This window comes from Salvelinus alpinus, chromosome 27 (genome assembly GCF_045679555.1).
Source record: "Salvelinus alpinus chromosome 27, SLU_Salpinus.1, whole genome shotgun sequence".
NCBI classification, from domain to species: domain Eukaryota; kingdom Metazoa; phylum Chordata; class Actinopteri; order Salmoniformes; family Salmonidae; genus Salvelinus; species Salvelinus alpinus.
The window spans coordinates 29930024-29950991 of record NC_092112.1 but is presented as its reverse complement, the minus strand read 5'-3'; the positions used below and the strand labels follow the sequence as shown (position 1 = coordinate 29950991).

At 44.5% G+C, this 20968-nt stretch overlaps 1 protein-coding gene across 4 annotated transcripts in view; it reads right to left on the bottom strand.

The window, feature by feature from the left end:
• Positions 1-10995: 10995 nt before the first annotated feature.
• ehd3 (EH-domain containing 3) overlaps positions 10996-20968 on the bottom strand; it is a 41838-nt gene continuing 31865 nt past the window's right edge. For all 4 annotated transcript variants that reach the window (XM_071370253.1, XM_071370254.1, XM_071370255.1 and 1 more), the window contains 3 exons: positions 18331-18743; positions 13790-13954; positions 10996-13204 (listed from right to left, as the gene is read on the bottom strand). In XM_071370253.1, coding sequence (XP_071226354.1) covers positions 12674-13204; positions 13790-13954; positions 18331-18743 — 1109 coding nt within the window. In that variant the 3' untranslated portion in view covers positions 10996-12673. The remainder of the gene's footprint in view (positions 13205-13789; positions 13955-18330; positions 18744-20968) is intronic.

Genomic DNA, 20968 nt, shown 5'->3' with positions numbered 1-20968 from the left:
TAAGTAATTAATTTGCATTTTATTGCATGACGTAAGTATTTGATACATCAGAAAAGCAGAACTTAATATTTGGTACAGAAACCTTTCTTTGCAATTACAGAGATCATACGTTTCCTGTAGTTCTTAACCAGGTTTGCACACACTGCAGCAGGGATTTTGGCCCACTCCTCCATACAGACCTTCTCCAGATCCTTCAGGTTTCGGGGCTGTCGCTGGGCAATACGGACTTTCAGCTCCCTCCAAAGATTTTCTATTGGGTTCAGGTCTGGAGACTGGCTAGGCCACTCCAGGACCTTGAGATGCTTCTTACGGAGCCACTCCTTAGTTGCCCTGGCTGTGTGTTCCGGGTCGTTGTCATGCTGGAAGACCCAGCCACGACCCATCTTCAATGCTCTTACTGAGGGAAGGAGGTTGTTGGCCAAGATCTCGCGATACATGGCCCCATCCATCCTCCCCTCAATATGGTGCAGTCGTCCTGTCCCCTTTGCTGAAAAGCATCCCCAAAGAATGATGTTTCCACCTCCATGCTTCACGGTTGGGATGGTGTTCTTGGGGTTGTACTCATCCTTCTTCTTCCTCCAAACACGGCGAGTGGAGTTTAGACCAAAAAACAAAATTTTTGTCTCATCAGACCACATGACCTTCTCCCATTCATCCTCTGGATCATCCAGATGGTCATTGGCAAACTTCAGACGGGCCTGGACATGCGCTGGCTTGAGCAGGGGGACCTTGCGTGCGCTGCAGGATTTTAATCCATGACGGCGTAATGTGTTACTAATGGTTTTCTTTGAGACTGTGGTCCCAGCTCTCTTCAGGTCATTGACCAGGTCCTGCCGTGTAGTTCTGGGCTGATCCCTCACCTTCCTCATGATCATTGATGCCCCACGAGGTGAGATCTTGCATGGAGCCCCAGACCGAGGGTGATTGACCGTCATCTTGAACTTCTTCAATTTTCGAATAATTGCGCCAACAGTTGTTGCCTTCTCACCAAGCTGCTTGCCTATTGTCCTGTAGCCCATCCCAGCCTTGTGCAGGTCTACAATTTTATCCCTGATGTCCTTACACAGCTCTCTGGTCTTGGCCATTGTGGAGAGGTTGGAGTCTGTTTGATTGAGTGTGTGGACAGGTGTCTTTTATACAGGTAAGGAGTTCAAACAGGTGCAGTTAATACAGGTAATGAGTGGAGAACAGGAGGGCTTCTTAAAGAAAAACTAACAGGTCTGTGAGAGCCGGAATTCTTACTGGTTGGTAGGTGATCAAATACTTATGTCATGCAATAAAATGCTAATTAATTACTTAAAAATCATACAATGTGATTTAGCTGGATTTTTTTTTTTTAGATTCCGTCTCTCACAGTTGAAGTGTACCTATGATACAAATTACAGACCTCTACATGCTTTGTAAGTAGGAAAACCTGCAAAATCGGCAGTGTATCAAATACTTGTTCTCCCCACTGTATATAGATTTGAAATCATTGGCCACTTTAATAAATGGAACACTAGTCACTTTAATAATGTCTAAATATCTTGCATTACCCATCTCATATGTATATACTGTATACTATTCTAATGTATCTTATTCTATGCCGCTCTGACGTTGCTTGTTCATATATTTTTATATTCTTAATTCCATTCCTTTACTAGATTTGTGTGTATTGGGTATATGTTGTGTAATTGGTAGATATTACTTGTTAGATATTACTGCACTGTCGGAGCTAGAAGCACAAGCATTTCGCTACACCCGCAATAACATCTGCTAAACACGTGTATGTGACCAAATTTGATTTGATTTTTAGATTCACAGCAGAGGTGTTATTATTGTTTAAAGTGAAGGCACAGCAATGTCTCTGGCTGCAGTAATTCAAAGGACTGTGGTTGGGTCTGGCGGCCTGGGTAAAGAAGAATAGACAAGGAGCCTGGTGCAGGGCTGCTGTTAAGCAGTTGACTTCCATCTAGCAAATATTTCAAAACATAGAAACGCAAGTGTATGTTCTTATGCAGTATTTGATAATGCCCTGTATATGTGTATTTTGATGAAAAGGAAGTGCCTATATGTACAGGTTAACCACTTGTAACCGATTGTACAGTAACTCATATACTATGATATCTAGTCTAATTCACATGACAAAGCACGTCAGCCTGTAGTTGACAGCTTTGTGTCTGCGTCAAACTGGGGTCTGAGGTCAATGAACCCTCTTCATTGTCCTGGCTCTTAAGAAGATATAGACATTAAACTCAATCAGCCATTTTGAAATACTCTGATATGACAAGAACGTCCTTGGTGATAAAAGATTCCTATTGTTGAACAATGTGTCCGCTGCTGAACGGCTTCCAGGAAACATATAGTATTTTAAAATATCGTACATTGTCTTTCCTTCTCTGTGGAGTTTCTGGAAGTCCACCTCTCCCTCCCATCCCCTCAGGAGCTGTAAAAACACTGGTTTCTAAAATGATACACAATTATACACAAACAACGATAAGACATCACCAGACAGGGGCCCCACAGAACAACTTTTTCCTGCAATTATTATGCCGCCTTTTTTGAGCATGCCTCTTTACCTGTTCAAATGTCATTTTAATCAATGATGCACATTGATCATTTAAGAACTTTTAGGAGTTTAGTACAACTGCCACACTGTTATATATTATCATAGCGCAAGAATTAAAGGACTTAGTAAATTGTGTCTTATTGTAATAAGGAGTTTTGAAAATAATCTTTGCATGCTTACCCGTTGCTATGAATTTCAAAGTAGAAAAAGTCTGAATTCATAGACTAGGAATTTGAATTCATTGTCTACGAATTTCCAACGTCGTAAAATTTCAAGGTGGCTAGTATTAGAGAAACAACAAAACATTGTACTTTTATTTATTCACCAGGAAGTAATCAATAGGCTACATACAAGTATTCAGACCCTTTGACTTTTTCCACGTTTTGTTACCTTTACAGCCTTATTCTAATATGGATTAAATAGTTTTTTCCCCCTGATCAATCTCCACACAATACCCCTTAATAACAAAGCAAAAACAGAGCCACTCCTGCGCTGTCTTGGCTGTGTGCTTAGGGTCATTGTCTTGTTGGAAGGCAAACCTTTGCCCCAGTCTGAGGTCCTGAGCGCTCTGGAGCAGGTTTTCATCAAAGATCTTTCTGTGCTTTGCTCCGTTCATTAGTCTCCCAGTCCCTGCGGCTGAAAAACATCCCCACAGTATGATGCTGCCACCACCATGCTTCACCACTGGGGTGGTGCCAGGTGTCCTCCAGACGTAACGCTTGTCATTCAGGCCAAAGAGTTCAATCTTGGTTTCATCAGACCAGAAAATCTTGCTTGGTGTGCCTTTTGGCAAACTCCATGCGGGCTGTCATGTGTCTTTTATTGAGGAGTTTCTTCCGCCTGGCCACTCTACCATAAAGCCTGATTGGTGGAGAGCTGCAGAGATGGTTGTCCTTTTGGAAGTTTCTCCCATCTCCACAGAGGAACTCTGGAGCTCTGTCAGAGTGACCATTGGGTTCTGGGTCACCTCTCTGACCAAGGCCCTTCTCCTCCGATTGCTCAGTTTGGCAGACGCGACCAGCTCTAGGAAGAGTCTTGGAGGTTCCAAACTTGTTCCATTTAAGAATGATGGAGGACACCGTGTTCTTGGGGACCTTCAATGCTGCAGAAATGTTTTGGTACCCTTCCCCAGATCTGTGCCTCGACATAATCCTGTCTTGGAGCTCTATGGACAATTCCTTTGACCTCATGGCTTGGTTTTTGCTCTGACATGCAGTGCCAACTGTGGGACCTTATATAGACAGGTGTGTGCCTTTCTAAATCATGTCCAATCAATTGAATTTACTACAGGTGGACTCCAATCAGGTTGTAGAAACATGTCAATGACGATCATTGGAAACAGGATGCATCTGAGCTCAATTTCGAGTCTCATAGCAAAGGGCCTGAATACTTAGGTAAATAGGTATTTCTGTTTTTTTTATTTCAGAAATTTGCAAAAATTTCTATAAACCTGTTTTCGCTTTTTTCATTATGGGTTATTGTGTGTAGATTGACGAGGGAACTAAATCATTTAATCCATTTTAGAATAAAGCTGTACCGTAACAACAATTTCAAAAAGTCAAGGGTTCTGAATACTTTCTGAATGCACTGTAGCTTGATCAAATCAATTTAAACATACCTCCTGCCCACCACCGGCAACTAAAATCAAATCAAACGCTGTGTGTCACTACACTCTCTCTCCTCCTCCACTGACAATACTGCATTCACCAGAGTATCTAGTCCTGCCTTGGCATCTCTTTGCTCCGTGCACCTTGGAAGGAACCACTTACTAGGGGGAATAGGGGCTAACTCTTTGCCTGTTCCAGTCAGTGTGACCCCTTCGCAAAATACAGCTGACAGATATTTTTGAAAAATTGGGCTTCCGAGTGGGGCAGCGGTGTAAGGCACTGCATCTCAGTGCTAGAGGCTTCACTACAGACCCATGTTCGATCCCAGGCTGTTTCACAACCGGCCGTGATCGGCGCACAATTAGCCCAGCGTCGTTAGGGGAGGGTTTGGCCGGGGTAGGTTGTCATTGTAAAATAAGAATTTGTTCTTAACTGACATCCCTAGTTAAATAAAGGTTCAATTTATAAAATAAAGTTTAGTAAAAAGCAGGGCCTATCTGAGGGGGCATGAGCCTTTGTGCCCACTATGAGCATGACGCCACTGATGGTTACTACTTTCATATCACAGACAACATTAAGAGTTCAAAAGCAGATCTCTCATTTGATCTCATGATTTTCTATTCAGTAGACATAGTATACCATAGCTTTACATAAAATTATTGTGGACATAGTTATGGATTTGGTACTGGGTGAAAACACAAGCCACATAGTGGATGGCTGTAGGGGGAACAGTGAGGACTAGTCGGCTGTATTCTCAGTCAGGGGACAGGGGTTGGAGAGGGACACGGACAGAGAGCACAGCTGTGACGGGGGCAGCATTTCCTGTAGGAAGTGGAGAGAGTGCCGGATGTTTGCGACATATGTTGTACTTCTCATCTTCCTCCCCAGGTCCGTGTGTGTATGTCAAGGCCAGTGGCCTGCTCTTGGCCAGCCCTGGATTCTGGGCTGGGCCTCCCCCTGTTCCCTTAAACCCCCACCTCTCCCCCCATATCTCCCACGCACACTTACAGAATTTCCCGTGACAACATGCAACATTCAGCTTTCCCTTTTCCTCAACGTTATGACACCAGATGGAGTCAGCTGATACTGAGAGTCGGGATTCAATGCAAGGAATGTTATAGCGCAGCGCACTATAACTGACTTTTACAAGTAAAGCAGGCATGCATGCTCAGCGTTTACCATGGATGCAATCTCTACGAACGCCTGTGAAAATGCCTTCTAAAAGGTGCATCGTTGGCTGTACAGTGCGCTGCTATATAATGCACCCTGAGTCAATACAGTCAAAGTCAAAGTGGAATAGTTGCAGTATGTTTGGTCTGAACTGAAGACATCTTCATCTTCATGTCATTATATGAACCTCAGTAATAATCAGTAATGTCATCCTATTTGTCATTTGGGTGGCTTCTCATCAAGGGGACACATGGCGCCACGTCTCTTCTTATGACCATGACTCTTTTGGCTCCCAGTTGTAACAGTAATCTGGCTGTTTGTGTGCGTGTGTTAGGCTTGCACGATTCTGGTGACTTGAAGGATTCCCAGAATAAAGAGGGAATAAGCAGGAAATCCGGAATCCTCCAAACAGGATTTATAGAAAACCGGGGAATTTAAGGAAAGTTATCGTAATTTTGCAACCCTAGCGTGTGTGTGTAGCTGGGATGTTGTGCAGACCAGTGGCAGTGACTGAGGTGACTCACCTCCCCATGGCCATGAGGCACAGCGCAGGGCCAGGAAAGAGGGAAACACACTGGAGCCCTCCAGCCCATGTCCCGTCTCCCTGCTCTGGTCCAGGATGGAGCCACTCTCTGCCCTCCAAGTATACATAAACAACACAGTCTGGATAGCCTGCCCCTGACTCTATAGAAGGGGGAGGGGAGGGGGGACTGTGGGAAGGAAGGTGGACGCAGGCAACCTGGATGGTTATCACATCATGGTGTCCAACACAGCTGACAAATGTGGATGTACCGGCCATGTGAATGTGTGGGAAAGAGGAGAGTGTGACGCAACAAACAGGAAAACATCAATCACGGAATTGGTGACGCTTATGATTAACTTCGTGACAGTAACCAAGGATTTATTCTGCAGATACTAACGTTGAGAGGATATGATCGAAAATGTGCATTGTAAGAATTTCCCAAATAAAAGTAAACTACCTGTATCATCTTTCCAGTCCTTCCAATAAATCTTCTGTTTGATTCATGTCTATTAGATACTGTATCCAAAGTACAGAGAAATGGAAAGAGACATTCACTTTACAAACTTCTCATCTATGGTCCAGTCCAGAAGAAAGTTGATAAACCATAACATGCCAACATTTTGGTTGCTGTATTTAAGGCTCTTGGCCTCCCCGCTGCTCTCTACTTATAGTCATAACAACCAATCATGACCCACATCTCTGGCAGGGAAACCACGACAACAAAACTCCAACCACTAAAACATATCTTCCCTTCCTTCTCCACACAGTTTCTGAAAATAAAGACATGACATTAGGGAAAAAGGTTATAGTGGGGACATGGTACTACTCCATGTGGACTTACTAAAGAAGAGAGGCAGGGACACAAGCAAACAGCACAATACACTTTGTAATATTGTAAAGGAATGAGGTCTTTATTCCGTTTTCCTAGCATAGCGTACTATGAGGAACGTTTTACCATCCAACTTCAGACCAATTAGAGAACAGTTACATAGAACAACAAACACTTGAAAATGGCCACTGTAAGTCAGTTAATCACACACACACAGAATTCTGAGAGACTGAGAGCAAGGAAAACACGCATGCACACACCCGCATAGAAACACATACTCATGGTCTTGTGGTTTACCAAGGAGACCTCTCATTGTTAGTCATTAAAAATACAACTGGAAAAACAGATCCATATCCCAGAACCCCCCTCTCCATTTGCCCGTGGTACACACTCTTTCTATCTCTCTATATCAATGACCCAGAAAACAGACTGCACAAACAACACCAACACTGCCACTTGTGATACATCCCATTAGCCATTAGATCAGAGAGTGCCACCACAACATCTGGTGGTATTCTGCACTAGCAGACAGGGAAGAATGTGTGATCTTATTTACAAGGGGCTGTGTAATGGATTTAGTTGTGATGATGAACACAGAGCAGGCATCCAGTGTTTGTATCGAGTTATCATTGAACTGGTTGTGTATATGTGACGCGTAACTGTTGAACACAGGTGACATGAGATACAATCAGGAGCTGCAATCTAACTGAAAATACAATACAGTCAAAAGTTTGGACACACCTACTCATTCAAGGGTTTTTCTTTATTTGTACTATATTGTAGAATAATACGTAGTAAAAACATCAAAAGTATGAAATAACACGTGGTATCATGTAGTAAACAAAAAAGTGTTAAATCAAAATGTATGTTATATTTGCCTTGATGAAAGCTTTGCACTCTCTTGGCATTCTCTCAACCAGCTTCAACTGGAATGATTTTCCAACAGTCTTGAAGGAGTTCCCACATATACTGAGCACTTGTTGGCTGCTTTTCCTTCACTCTGCGATCCAACTCATCCCAAACCATCTCAATTGGGTTGAGGTTGGGTGATTGTGGAGGCCAGGTCATCTGACGCAGCACTCCATCACTCTCCGTATTGGTCAAATAGCCCTTACACAGCCTGGAGGTGTGTTTTGGGTCATTGTCCTGTTGAAAAACAAATTATAGTCCCACTAAGCGCAAACCAGATGGGATGGCGTATCGCTGCAGAATGCTGTGGTAGCCATGCTGTCTCTGCCTGACCGGTTCCCCTCTCTCCACTGGGATTCTCTGCCTCCAACTCTATTACGGGGGCTGAGTCACTGGCTTACTGGTGCTCTTCCATGCCGTCCCTAGGAGGGGTGCGTCACTTGAGTGGGTTGAGTCACTGAAGTGATCTTCCTGTCCGGGTTGGCGCCCCCCTCGGGTTTGTGCCGTGGGGGAGATCTTCGCAAGCTATACTCAGCCTTGTCTCAGGGTAGTAAGTTGGTGGTTTGAAGATATCCCTCTAATGGTGTGGGGGCTGTGCTTTGGAAAAGTGGGTGGGGTTATATCCTGCCTGGTTGGCACTGTTGTCGGACGGGGCCACAGTGTCTCCCGACCCCTCCTGTCTCGGCCTCCAGTACTTATGCTGCAATAGTTTGTGTCGGGGGGCTAGGGTCAGTCTGTTATATCTGGAGTATTTCTCCTGTATTATCCCGTGTCCTGTGTGAATTTAAGTATGTTCCCTCTAATTCTCTCTCTCCCTCTCTCTCCCCTCCCGGAGGACCTGAGCCCTGGGACTTTGCCTCAGGACTACCTGGCCTGTTGACTCCTTGCTGTCCACAGTCCACCTGGTCATGCTGCTGCTCCAGTTTCAGCTGTTCTGCCTGCGGATATGGAATCTTGACCTGTTCACCGGACATGCTACCTTGTCCCGGACCTGCTGTTTTTTCAACTCTCTCTCTCGACCGCACCTGCTGTCTCTAACTCTGAATGCTCGGCTATGAAAAGCTAATTGACATTTACTCCTGAGGTGCTGACCTGTTGCACTCTCTACAACCACTGTGATTATTATTATTATTATTTGACCCTGCTGGTCATCTACGAACGTTTAAACATCTTGGCCATGTACTGTTATAATCTCAACCCAGCACAGCCAGAAGAGGACTGGCCACCCCTCAGAGCCTTGTTCCTCTCTAGGTTTTGTCGTGGTAATTTCCTGTATTACTCAATAGAGAGAGAGAGCCAACCACACACAAGTCAGAGTTAAATTATATATTCCATCTTTAATATATATACAAGCTTCACCAAAGCCCTTTTATGACTCTCAGATCAATTCAGTGTCTATAAATGAATTCTCTGAGAGTGCTTACAAAACAATTCTTAGTTTCATTTATAGCCAAGATACACCCCTCTCAACTTACAAAGAATCCTTTACCCGAAAGAGGAGTATCCTATCGCTAGACAGCGTCAGCTATAAATCATCGTTCAGTTTGATCTCCCAAGACAAGGTTTAAATCTCGTGCTTGGTACTTCACTGTCTACCAACCATTACCTCATCCAATGGCATATATCAATTGTCATTTCTAGATATTCCCAAACCTGGACAAACTCAAAATCAGACAGTAAGCCTCTTAGGTCAAATACTAGGTCAAGATAAGGGCAACCTCAGAGGGGAAATACAATGGTTCCAAACACTGCCAAACTCCTTCCCCCTATGAGAAAAGTAGGGAGTGACTGGCGTACAGACATTGTATGAGATAACTAACTGGTTCCCCAATTAATAACTCCATCCCGTCACATGGTTTAGGAATAGTTACAAACAACGTTCCCATAAGAAAACAACGTTCCACTCTGTCCTCCTCCCCTTCTGATATTCTACATAGCACCACATGGTTTAACATATACATTGACTTATGAAGACAAGCCTGACCTCTCCCCTCTCTGGCCCCAAGTTACTAATCCCTAGCTCAGAAGATTCTAATGACAAGTATCTCACAAGCATATGATGAAAATAACATCTTATCTATCTATGTTACCTTGCTAAATCTGATTCTGCCACGACAGTTTCTTCCTAGGTTCCTGCCTTTCTAGGGAGTTTTTCTTAGCCACCGTGCTTCTACATCTGCATTGCTTGCTGTTTGGGGTTTTAGGCTGGGTTTCTGTATAGCACTTTGTGACATCGGCTGACGTAAAAAGGGCTTTATAAATCAATTTGATTTGATTTGATGCTTGTTAAATGTGCCTTGAATTCAAAATAAATCACTGACAATGTCACCAGCAAAGCACCCCCACACCATCACACCTCCTCCTCCATGCTTCACGGTGGGAACCATACATGCTGAGATCATCCGTTCACCTACTCTGCGTTTTACAAAGACACGGAGATTGGAACCAAAAATCTCAAATTTGGACTCATCAGACCAAAGGACAAATTTCCACTGGTCTAATGTCCATTGCTCATGTTTCTTGGCCCAAGCAAGTCTCTTCTTATTATTGGTGTCTTTTAGTACTGGTTTCTTTGCAATTCGACCATGAAGGCCTGATTCATGCAGTCTCCTCTGAACAGTTGATGTTGAGATGTTACTTGAACTCTGTGAAGCATTTATTTGGGCTGCAATTTCTGAGGCTGGTAACTCTAATGAACTTATACTCTGCAGCAGCGGTAACTCTGAGTCTTCCTATCCAGTGGAGGTCCTGGCCAGTTTCATCATAGCACTTGATGGTTTTTGCAACTGCACTTGAAGAAACTTTCAAAGTTCTTGTAATTTTCGACTGACTGACCTTCTTGTCTTAATTAAAGTAATGATGGACTGTCATTTCTCTTTGGTTATTTGAGCTGTTCTTGCCATAATATGGACTTGGTATTTTACCAAATAGGGCTATCTTCTGTATACCAACCCTACCTTGTCAAAACACGACTGATTGGCTCAAACGCATTAAGAAGGAAAGAAATTCCACAAATGAACTTTTAACAAGGTACACCTGCTAACTGAAATGCATTCCAGGTGATTAGCTCATGAAGCTGGTTGAGAGAATGCCAAGAGTGTGCAAAGCTGTCATCAAGGCAAAGGGTGGCTATTTTGAAGAATCTCAAATATAAAATATATTTTGATTTGTTTAACACTTTTTGGGTAACTACATGATTCCATATGCATTTCATAGTTTTGATGTCACTATTATTCTACAATGTAGTATAATAGTACTGTATATCTCTGGTACTGTATATCTCTTTAATGGGTGTGCATGAAAAAAGTAATCTTGTAGATTCATAACTCCCTGACATCTGGAAAAGGAGTGGCTCAGGACTCTTACCGTAATTAGTCTAAACAAAAGCAGGAACCAGAATGAGAAATGCTTGGCTCTGTCACCTTTATTAGTTGCAAGATCTACTCCAATTGATGACAACAGGATACTTAGCGTACTATCAGCAGCAACAGATGAATACACAGCAGAAGAGAAGTAGAGCAAGTATCAGTCATATCAGTCAGGGAAAGAAACCTACCACTTGTGTACAGTGTGAGTGGAATAAACTCCCTTAGATACTGTGCAGTATAGTCTATCAACATATCAATTTCCCCTAGGAACTACTTTCAGATGAGTGTTCCCTCACTATGATCCCCAAAATATCTGTCACTGTATTACTATAGCTACAAAATTAAACTTGCCCTGGACCTTTTCTGCATACAATTCTCATATATTTCTGACCTATTCCATCTTTCAGTTTCTGAATAATCAGGTACAAGAACACAAGGTATTTGGATTATGACTTCATAATATTTATGGTGGATAATATCCAGAAGTGGTCTCAACTACAACACTGGATATCATAGAATATAGAGCGTAGAACAGTCTCTATGATAGATATACACTGTATGCAGATAGAATATTGAACGTCAGAGTATAGCAAGACCATAACTATAGTATTGTTTTGTGCCATTTATTGAGGGAAGCAATCTAAGATAATTGGATGCGAGTAGTGATTTGAAACGTTTGCTTTTTAATGGGTTATGCATCCAGTGAACACAGATGAACAAGGGAATATTTGTATGTATACTATGTCCCATTGGAAACGCCAGAACAGGACATAAACATCATCTCCATTGTCAGTTCACCTCCTTATCTATGGAAAGATTGAAGTCTCTTTCTCTCAACAGTGATTAGAATTACATAAGTATGCTAAATAATAGATTAAATAGGTATTAACATACAGACATTTGACAAGGATACTAGTTACTAGAAGGCAATTTCAAACACTATACATTTAAAGGTCTACCAACTCTTAGATTTCCGATATCACAGCTATACAGTTGTAACAGTCTCTTGGTCAGGCTATGAATGGCCTGCATGTGTTAGGATGCTGCCTGTTCACAAGAAGAAAATATCATATGTCTACACTACCTACTTATAAAAAGGATTCCTGTCACTACATTTGACCGTTATTGTATTTTAAAGTGATAACTAGAAGGATTATTAAGATTTAGTATTGATATTAGTTTATCCTTTTGAAACATGCCCATTTTCTGGAGAGATATGAAGCAGACTACAAAACAGGCTCAAATAAAATACAGATGAAATACAAATCATTTATGCTAGAGAGAAACAGACAGTGTTCATGTATCCAATGATAATGCAGGTTATTGTGTCACAGATAGCACACTCTCAGTGGTGTATAACAATAGGGCATGTGGGTGGTGCAGCGTCCAATATCAGTTCCCCCGACTCTGAATTTTGAACCATGACCTTTACCCCCTTCAACCCAGTTCAAAATAAAAAAAAATAAAAAAAATCTGCCATCTACCAGAAGAGCAAACCAATCCCTTTGCTCCCACTAAGCATAAACACAAAGTTTCTGCTTTTCTTTGTTTCTTGTTGAAGCGTGGTTGTCCAACCTTGATGAATTTACCCCCACACCCCCCATAGATCCCTCTCTGTCCTTCCTCTTACCCACTCCCTCTCTTCTTCCCTCTTACCCACTCCCTCTCTTGTTCAGTGCCCTGAGGAGGCGAGCGTGCAGGGGGGGGGGGGGGGTGAGTCTACTCAGCAGTGATTTTCCTCTTGGAAGGGGGGATGAGATGACTGGGGAGGTCGGCGGGTAGCTCGTGCCCCTCCAGTTTGACTTTGATCAGGTGATTGGCCAGGGCAAACTCCTCGTCATCCAGCATCCCATCCTTATCTATGTCAGCCAGCTTCCAGATCTTCCCCAGCACCGTGTTGGGAAGCTTGGACTTCACCATCTCTTTCTTGGCGTTGGCGCCAGTCACCTTCCCGTTGACCGGCGACAGCGTGTAGAAGATCTCATCGTACATGGGCTTGTCACGGGCCACCACCCACTCTGCCTCATCGATACCCTCCCCGGCGCCCTCGCCATAGCCATGGCCAAAGGGCCCGTTGAGGGTGCCGTCGAAAGCCCCTCCCTTCACCACCTGCTGGGGTCGGTTGGTCTCCTCCTGTCTGACCAGCACCATGAGACCGGCAATGTCGTGGGCCAGCATGTCGTCCACCGAGTCCAGTAGCTTTAGCTTCAGGGGCTGGAACTTGTTCAGGTCATGGGCATTCAGTTGCTCCTATAGGAGTGGAGAGAGGGCAGAGGTAAGAGGTCAAAAGAGCAGTGTTTTACTCACTACAAGCATAGTTTGGGGTCAAGCTGATCTTAGTTGATGCATCTCTACAGTCTCTTATGTGTGAGAGGGAGTTGGAACAAGATACATGACTGTCCTGGTCTGTGCATCAGAGATATGTCAGAAAGGATCAACATGACTACTGCTTACTTTCTACCCTGATGCAAGTCATGTTGGTGCTTCTCTCAGTGAGGAAAACAAAGTGCTCATCAGGCCCAGATGGACTGGGGGTGGTTCAGATCTCATTCCTGATCACAGCCAATCAGAAAGGAGCTTGTTTTGTCACCATGGCTCAAAGCAGTCCCAGTAGGGCATACATGTTTGTGTGTTAGCTCAGTAATCAGAGGAAAACAGCACAGATTGTGGGCTTCATCCATCACTCCCCTGGTAAACATGGCATTGTGAGTCATGTTCGTAGTCATTTTATATTTCAAGGTTTTTAGGTATTTATGGAATGATGTCGTCTGTCCAGACCATATTTTACACCTACCCTTAGCTTTACTCAAGAGAAGCCCCATCTTTCTATCTTACCTGCATCTTCTTGAGGTTGGGGAAGTCTCCAGGGGAGATCTGGTGTTCTCTCTCAATGCGGCTGTAGATCTCTCCCAGACTGTTAATCAGCTCTTTCTTCTTGCCCTCCTTCCCAAACACACTGGGCATCTCCTTTTTCAGAGAGCTGATGATATAGGCATGGACCTAACAGGGCACAGAGCAGTACACAGTCTACTCAGTGTGGACTGAGTAGGGTAGAGAAAAATCACTCATATACTGCTTCCTCTCTTGGGTCATAGCTAGAAAGATTGTTTTGTTTATGTGTCTATTGTGCCACCAAGGGCTCTTCAATGTTCCTCCTAATATCTCAGATGTCCTTGAAACTGAAAATAATTGACATTATGAACGTTCAAACAGGAAGGAAGCACTTAAAGCAGTTTTATGAGAGAGCATGTGGCGGGTATCACACCCGGCTACACAAGAGGTTTCCTTTCCTTAGGGTTTCCTAGAACTGAGAGCAAAGGGGAAAATAACCTCATCACAGGACTGACTCCCCTTGAGATTTCTGAGAGATATTTCACCAGAACATTTTATGCATGTGCTATATCAGAACGCAGAACTGAACATGGTATGTGTATTTGAAAGGAGGACACAGATTACATACAGTGGATTCGTAAAGTATTCAGACACCTTGACTTTTTCCACATTTTGTTACGTTGCAGCCTTATTCTAAAATTGATCAAATTAAATAAAATCCTTATCAATCTACACACAATACCCCATAATGACAAAGTGAAAACAGGCTTTTAGAAATGTTTGCTAATTTATTAAATAAAAAAAAACAGAAATACCTTATTGACAAAAGTATTCAGATCCTTTGCTATGAGACTCGAAATTGAGCTCAGTTGCATCCTGTTTCCATTGATCATCGTTGAGATGTTTCTACAACTTGTTTGGAGTCCACCTGTGGTAAATTCAATTGATTGGACATGATTTGTAAGGCACACACCTGTGTATATCCCACAGTTGACAGTGCATGTCGGAGCAAAAACCAAGCCATGAGGTCGAATGCATTGTCCTTAGAGCTCCGAGACAGGATTGTGTTGAGGCACAGACCTGGGGAAGGGTACCAAAACATTTCTACAGTATTATTCTACAGTATGTCCCCAAGAACACAGTGGCCGCCATCATTCTTAAATGGAAGAAGTTTGAAAGTACCAAGACTCTTCCTAGAGCTGGTGGCCCGGCCAAACTGAGCAATCGGGGGAGAAGGGCCTTGGTCAGGGAGGTGACCAAGAACCTGATGGTAACTCTGACAGAGCTCCAGTTCCTCCAGCTCCAGTTCCTCGGTGGAGATGGGAGAACCTTCCAGAAGTACAACCATCTCTGCAGCACTCCACCAACCAGGCCTTTATGGTAGAGTGGCCAGACAGAAGCCACTCATCAGTGCAAGGCACATGACAGCCCGCTTGGATTTTGCCAAAGGGCACCTAAAGGACACTCAGACCATGAGAAACAAGATACTCTGGTCTGATGAAACCAAGAATGAACTCTTTGGCATGAATGCCAAGCGTCACGTCTGGAGGAAACCTGGCACCATCCCTACGGTGAAGCATGGTGGTGACAGCAACATGGTGTGGGGATGTTTTTCAGCGGCAGGGACTGGGAGACTAGTCAGGATCAAGGCAAAGATGAACGGAGCAAAGTACAGAGAGATTCTTGATGAAAATCTGATTCAGAGCACTCAGGTCCTCAGACTGGGGTGAAGGTTCACCTTCCAACAGGACAACGACCCTAAGCACACAGCCAAGACAACGCAGGAGTGGCTTCTGGACAAGTCTCTGAATGTCCTTGAGTGGCCCAGCCTGATCGAACATCTTTGGACAGACCTGAAAATAGCTGTGCAGTGACGCTCCCCATCCAACCTGACAGAGTTTGAGAGGATCTGCAGAGAAGAATGGGAGAAACTTTCCAAGTACAGGTGTGCCAAGCTTGTAGCGTCATACCCAAGAAGACTCGAGGTTGTAATCACTGCCAAAGGTGCTTCAACAAAGTACTGAGTAAAGGGTCTGAATACTTATGTAAATGTGATATTTAAGTTTTTAAATTTGTATAAATTTGCAAAAATGTTCTAAAAACCAGGTTTTGGTTCATGATAATGGAGTATTGTGTGGAGATTGATGAGGAAAAAAACAATTTAATTAATTTTAGAATAAGGCTGTAACATAACAAAATGTGGAAAAAGTCAAGGGGTCTGAATACTTTACGAATGCACTGTATGTTGAAAGAGTGGACATGATTGCTGAGATAAGGCATACTAAAGGTGTAAAACAAGTTTCAAGCACTGAAACGGCAACATCTACTCACATCCAAGGCCACAATGTTTTTGTTGGTATTCAATAGTTGCTCCAGACATTATTGACTGTATTCTTTGAGGAATAAAAGTTATGTAACAATAGTAGGTGTGTGTGTGTGTGTGTGTGTGTGTGTGTGTGTGTGTGTGTGCACAGGCTGGCACTACATGAGTAACCAGCTCCTTCAGTGGAACCTCTGTATCCTCTGTCTCTGTTTCCCTTTGGCGGATGGATGAGCACACTGCTGCTGACAGCAGAGGAAGCCCACCTCTCTGGTCTGGTCAGGACAGAGGCATAGGACAGGACATGGACCAGGTTCCATGGACCAGGAATAGGGGGACAGGGGACAGGAGGAGGCCGGAGGTGGGTTACCATTTCCTCTCAAGGTGACCACCTGTTTGGTGGATTCTTTGGACTGTGGCCAGGGATGCCCCCAAAACACGCACACGGGCACACACACACACACACTCCCTCCTCAGGACATCCTGCTGTGGCTGTGTGATCTCCAGAACAGCCATCTGAAGTGTGGAGATGAGGTGGTGCCTGTATTGTATGACAACAGAGGACCTGGTCATCAGTCACATATACTGGTTTGGGGCTAATAGGAGAGGTAGCCCAGAGTTAAGCCGCTGTAATGGCTATCACATAATAACCTCCTGAGCTCAGGTGGCATGTCAAATCAATGCTACCCAATCTATCTCTCTCTCTCTCTAATTTACATCAGAACGGTCTCTCCTCTGTCTCACTGCTCTCTGATGAATATCTCATGAAGTTCCATTCCACACTAACTGGACAAGAAGCTGATATTTCTGTTTAAATATCCGGTTGGAACCACATGGTAAGACCATCCCAGGAATTCTGACAACCTCATCAATTGAACACTCCCCACTATTGTCAAGTGCGCCGAATACAACAGTGAAATGCTTACGGTGCTACCTAGAAATTAATAAGATACCAGATGGAGAGAGAGACAGAAAGAGACAGAAAGACAGAAGGGGTTGAGGGATTCCCTGGCTGTCTGGGAGGCTGATACAATAAATACAGCCTTGGGGAGAAAGATTCTTCATGTGAGGCTGATTGTTAATCATCTGGTATGTCAGTGGCTGTGAGGATGATTGTATGAACACAGACACCCTGTACTGTGTTGATTGACCTGTCTTTATCCTGATTACTGCTTGGATCCCAGGATGCTCATCTATCGGTCACCCAGTACACTCTTAGAAACGGGTTCCAAAAGGGTTCCAAAAGGGTTCTTCGGCTGTCCCCATAGGAAAAAACTTTTTGGTTCCAGGGAAAACCTTTTTGGGTTCTATGTAGAACCCTCTGTGGAAAAGGTCCTACATGGAACCCAAAAGGTTTCTAGCTGGAACCAAAAAGGGTGCTTCAAAGGGTTCTCCTATGGGGACAGCCGGAGAACCCTTTAAGGTTCTAGATAGAACCTTTTTTTCTAAGATTGTAGGCCTTGATCACAGAACCACTGACCTTGCAATCTAGTTTGGAATAAATTATTCATCAATATAATAATTAAATCAATATAGTAACACGTTTTTCTTATTGCCGTAAGACAATAAATGCATACCAATGCTACTTTGTCACCTCATTATTTGAAAAACGAAGAGAATTCCGAGGTCAATCTGAGGTCAAGATTTGTCCCATGACTAACTCCATCTACCATGTCTTATTTACATCCAATCAACGCTCTATGCCAAATGAACAGTAGTGACATGTGACTGATAATTGATTTGGTGTGACTGTGTTCTTAGTGCCACCAATGCTTTAGGACTCTATTAAAGTGTAGCTCAGTTGGGAAGGCACCCTGGTACCGCCACTGTACCAGCCCTCATCACACCACGCAGTCACACAATGTCCCCTGGGGATTGCAGCTTCGCTCAGTAGGGGAAGGTTATCTTGCATTGACAAAGTGGATGTAATTGCAGTCATTACTCTTGCACAATGAGTCACTGTACCCATCAGTCAGGATTGGTAGCTTATTAAGTTCAGTAGCAACTCCTGTATGGAGATTCTGTTCCATTCAAAATAGCTATTTAAAACAAAGACTTTTCTTCTCTTTCGAAAAATTACTTAATACCTAATAAAAGAGAACTTCCTAGTTAGGCCAAAATGACATAACATAGTGCTTAGGAGTACTAGCCACTCTTACTTTTGTGAGAGAATGTGTGTTTGCATGCGTGTGTTGGACCATGCATGTGTGAGGTTAGAGCTTACCTTGGCGAGTCGTGCCCTCTTGATGAGGTCATTGAGCTTCCTGAGGGCAGCGTTGCGGGGCAGTGACTGGATGTCCTTGAACAGGTCCTGCTCCTCCGCCTCAAACAGCTTACGGTTGTCAGGGATGAGCAGTGGGTGCGACCAGAATGACCCTATATATACACGAATCACCTCGGGTGTGTTGACGATCTTCCCCAGCGACCACATGAGGGCGCCATAGACCCTCATCAGCTGCTGCGTCTCGATCTGGTCAGCCTTGTTAAGAACCACCCGGATCTTGTCTTCGTGGTTCTTCAGGGCCTTGATGACCTCCGAGAACTCGTCTGAGATGTCCAGCTTGTGGGCGTCGAAGAGGAGGATGATTCGGTCCACGCGCTCTGCAAACCACTCCAGCACGGCGGCGAAGTCGTAGCCTTTAGACACGAAGGGGGTGAGGGGAGGCAAGGGTGGGAGAGGTGGAGAGAGGCAAGAGAAAGGCAAGGATGGAGGAGAGCCAGGAGAGAGGCAGGGTAGAGGCAGGGGAATGGCAGGGAAGAAGCAGGAGTGAGGCAAGAGAGAGGCAGGCGAGAGGCAGGAGAGAGGCAGGTGTGGGAGAGAAGCGGGAGAGAGGCAGGGGAGAGGCAGGAGAGAAGCAGGAGAGAGGCAGGGGTGGGAGAGAGCCAGGGGTGGGAGAGAGGCGGGAGAGAGGCAGGGTCAACAACCAGCAGAACAACAGACTGGGTGGCCCAGTGGTGTCCAGCTGAGTAACCAGAAGAGTGTTGTGAACTTGGTAGGCCTATTGCTCAAGAGTATGACAAGTCATCAATTACAAAAGAGAACAGAACCACTTGTTAAGATAGAGGCTGAAAGGCATTTGAACACAATGAGGTAATGGTTGATCATTTAGTATCTTACCACTTACCATTGAGAACATAACATGATGACATTATTTCTTTAAACCCCTGCTAATATATCTTGAACTCACTTCTTGATTTGCACTTAGTTCTCACTACTTCACATGACAGGACATGACATGACAGGACAGGACACGACAGTGTGACTTCATGACCCTCTTCTCCTCTCCTCGAAGCATTAGCCTCCTGACCTCAAGGGGCTGCAGCGCTAGCCTCCCCTAACCTACCCTCGGCCCCACTGGCTGGATAACAGGCTTTACACCACAGGAGGCTGCTGAGGGGAGGACGGCTCATAATAATGTCTGGAACGGAGCTAATGGAATGGCATACAACACCTGGAAACCATGTGTTTGATGTATTTCAAATCAAATCAAATTGTATTTGTCACATGCGCTGAATACAACAGCTGTAGACCTTACAGTGAAAAAGCTTAAGGGTTACAAGCCCTTAACCAACAATGCAGTTTTAAGAAAATACCAAAAAAGTAAGAGATAAGATTAACAAATAATTAAAGAGCAGCAGTAAATAACAGAGTAAATAACAGTAGCGGGGCTATATACAGGGTGTACCGGTACAGAGTCAATGTGCAGGGGCACCGGTGTCGAGGTAATTGAGGTAAAATGTACATGTACTGTAGGTAGAGTTATTAAAGTGACTATGCATAGATAATAACAGAGAGTAGCAGCAGCGTAGAAGTAGTGGGGGGGGGGGAGGCGGGGGGGGGGGGGGGCTATGCATATAGTCTAGGTAGCCCTTTGATTAGATGTTCAGGAGTCTTATGGCTTGGGGGTAGAAGCTGCTTAGACCTAGATTTGGCGCTCCGGTACCGCATGCCATGCGATAGCAGACAGAACAGTCTATGATTAGGGTGGCTGAAGTCTTTGACAATTTCTAGGGCCTTCCTGACACCGCCTGGTATAGAGGTCCTGGATGGTAGGAAGCTTGGCCCCAGTGATGTACTGAGCCGTACGCACTACCCTCTGTAGTGCCTTGTGATCGGAGACCGAGCAGTTGCCATACCAGGCAATTATGCAAACCGTCAGGATGCTCTCGATGGTGCAGATGTAGAACCTTTTCCAAATCTTTTCAGTCTCCTGAGGGGGAATAGGTTTTGTCGAGCCCTCTTCACAACTGTCTTGGTGTGCTTGGACCATGTTAGTTTGTTATTGATGTGGACGCCAAGGATCTTGAAGCTCTCAACCTGCTCCACTACAGCCCTGTCAATGAGAATGGGGGCGTGCTCGGTCCTCCTTTTCCTATAGTCCACAATCATCTCCTTTGTATTGATCACGTTGAGGGAGAGGTTGTCCTTGCACCACACGGTCAGATTTCATCGTTGTCGGTGATCAGGCTTACCACAGTTGTGTCATTGGCAAACTTAACGATGGTGTTGGAGTCGTGCCTGGCCGTGCAGTCATGAGTGAACAGGGAGTACAGGAGGGGACTGAGCACGCACCCCTGAGGGGTCCCTGTGTTGAGGATCAGCATGGCGGATGTGTTGTTACCTACCCTTACCACCTGGGGGCGGCCCGTCAGGAAGTCCAGGATCCAGTTGCAGAGGGAGGTGTTTTGTCCCAGGGCCCTTAGCTTAGTGATGAGCTATGAGGGCACTATGATGTTGAACGCTGAGCTGAAGTCAATAAATAGCATTCTCACATAGGTGTTCCTTTTGTCCAGGTGGGAAAGGGCAGTGTGGAGTGCAATAGAGATTGCATCATTTGTGCATCTGTTGGGGCGGTATGCAA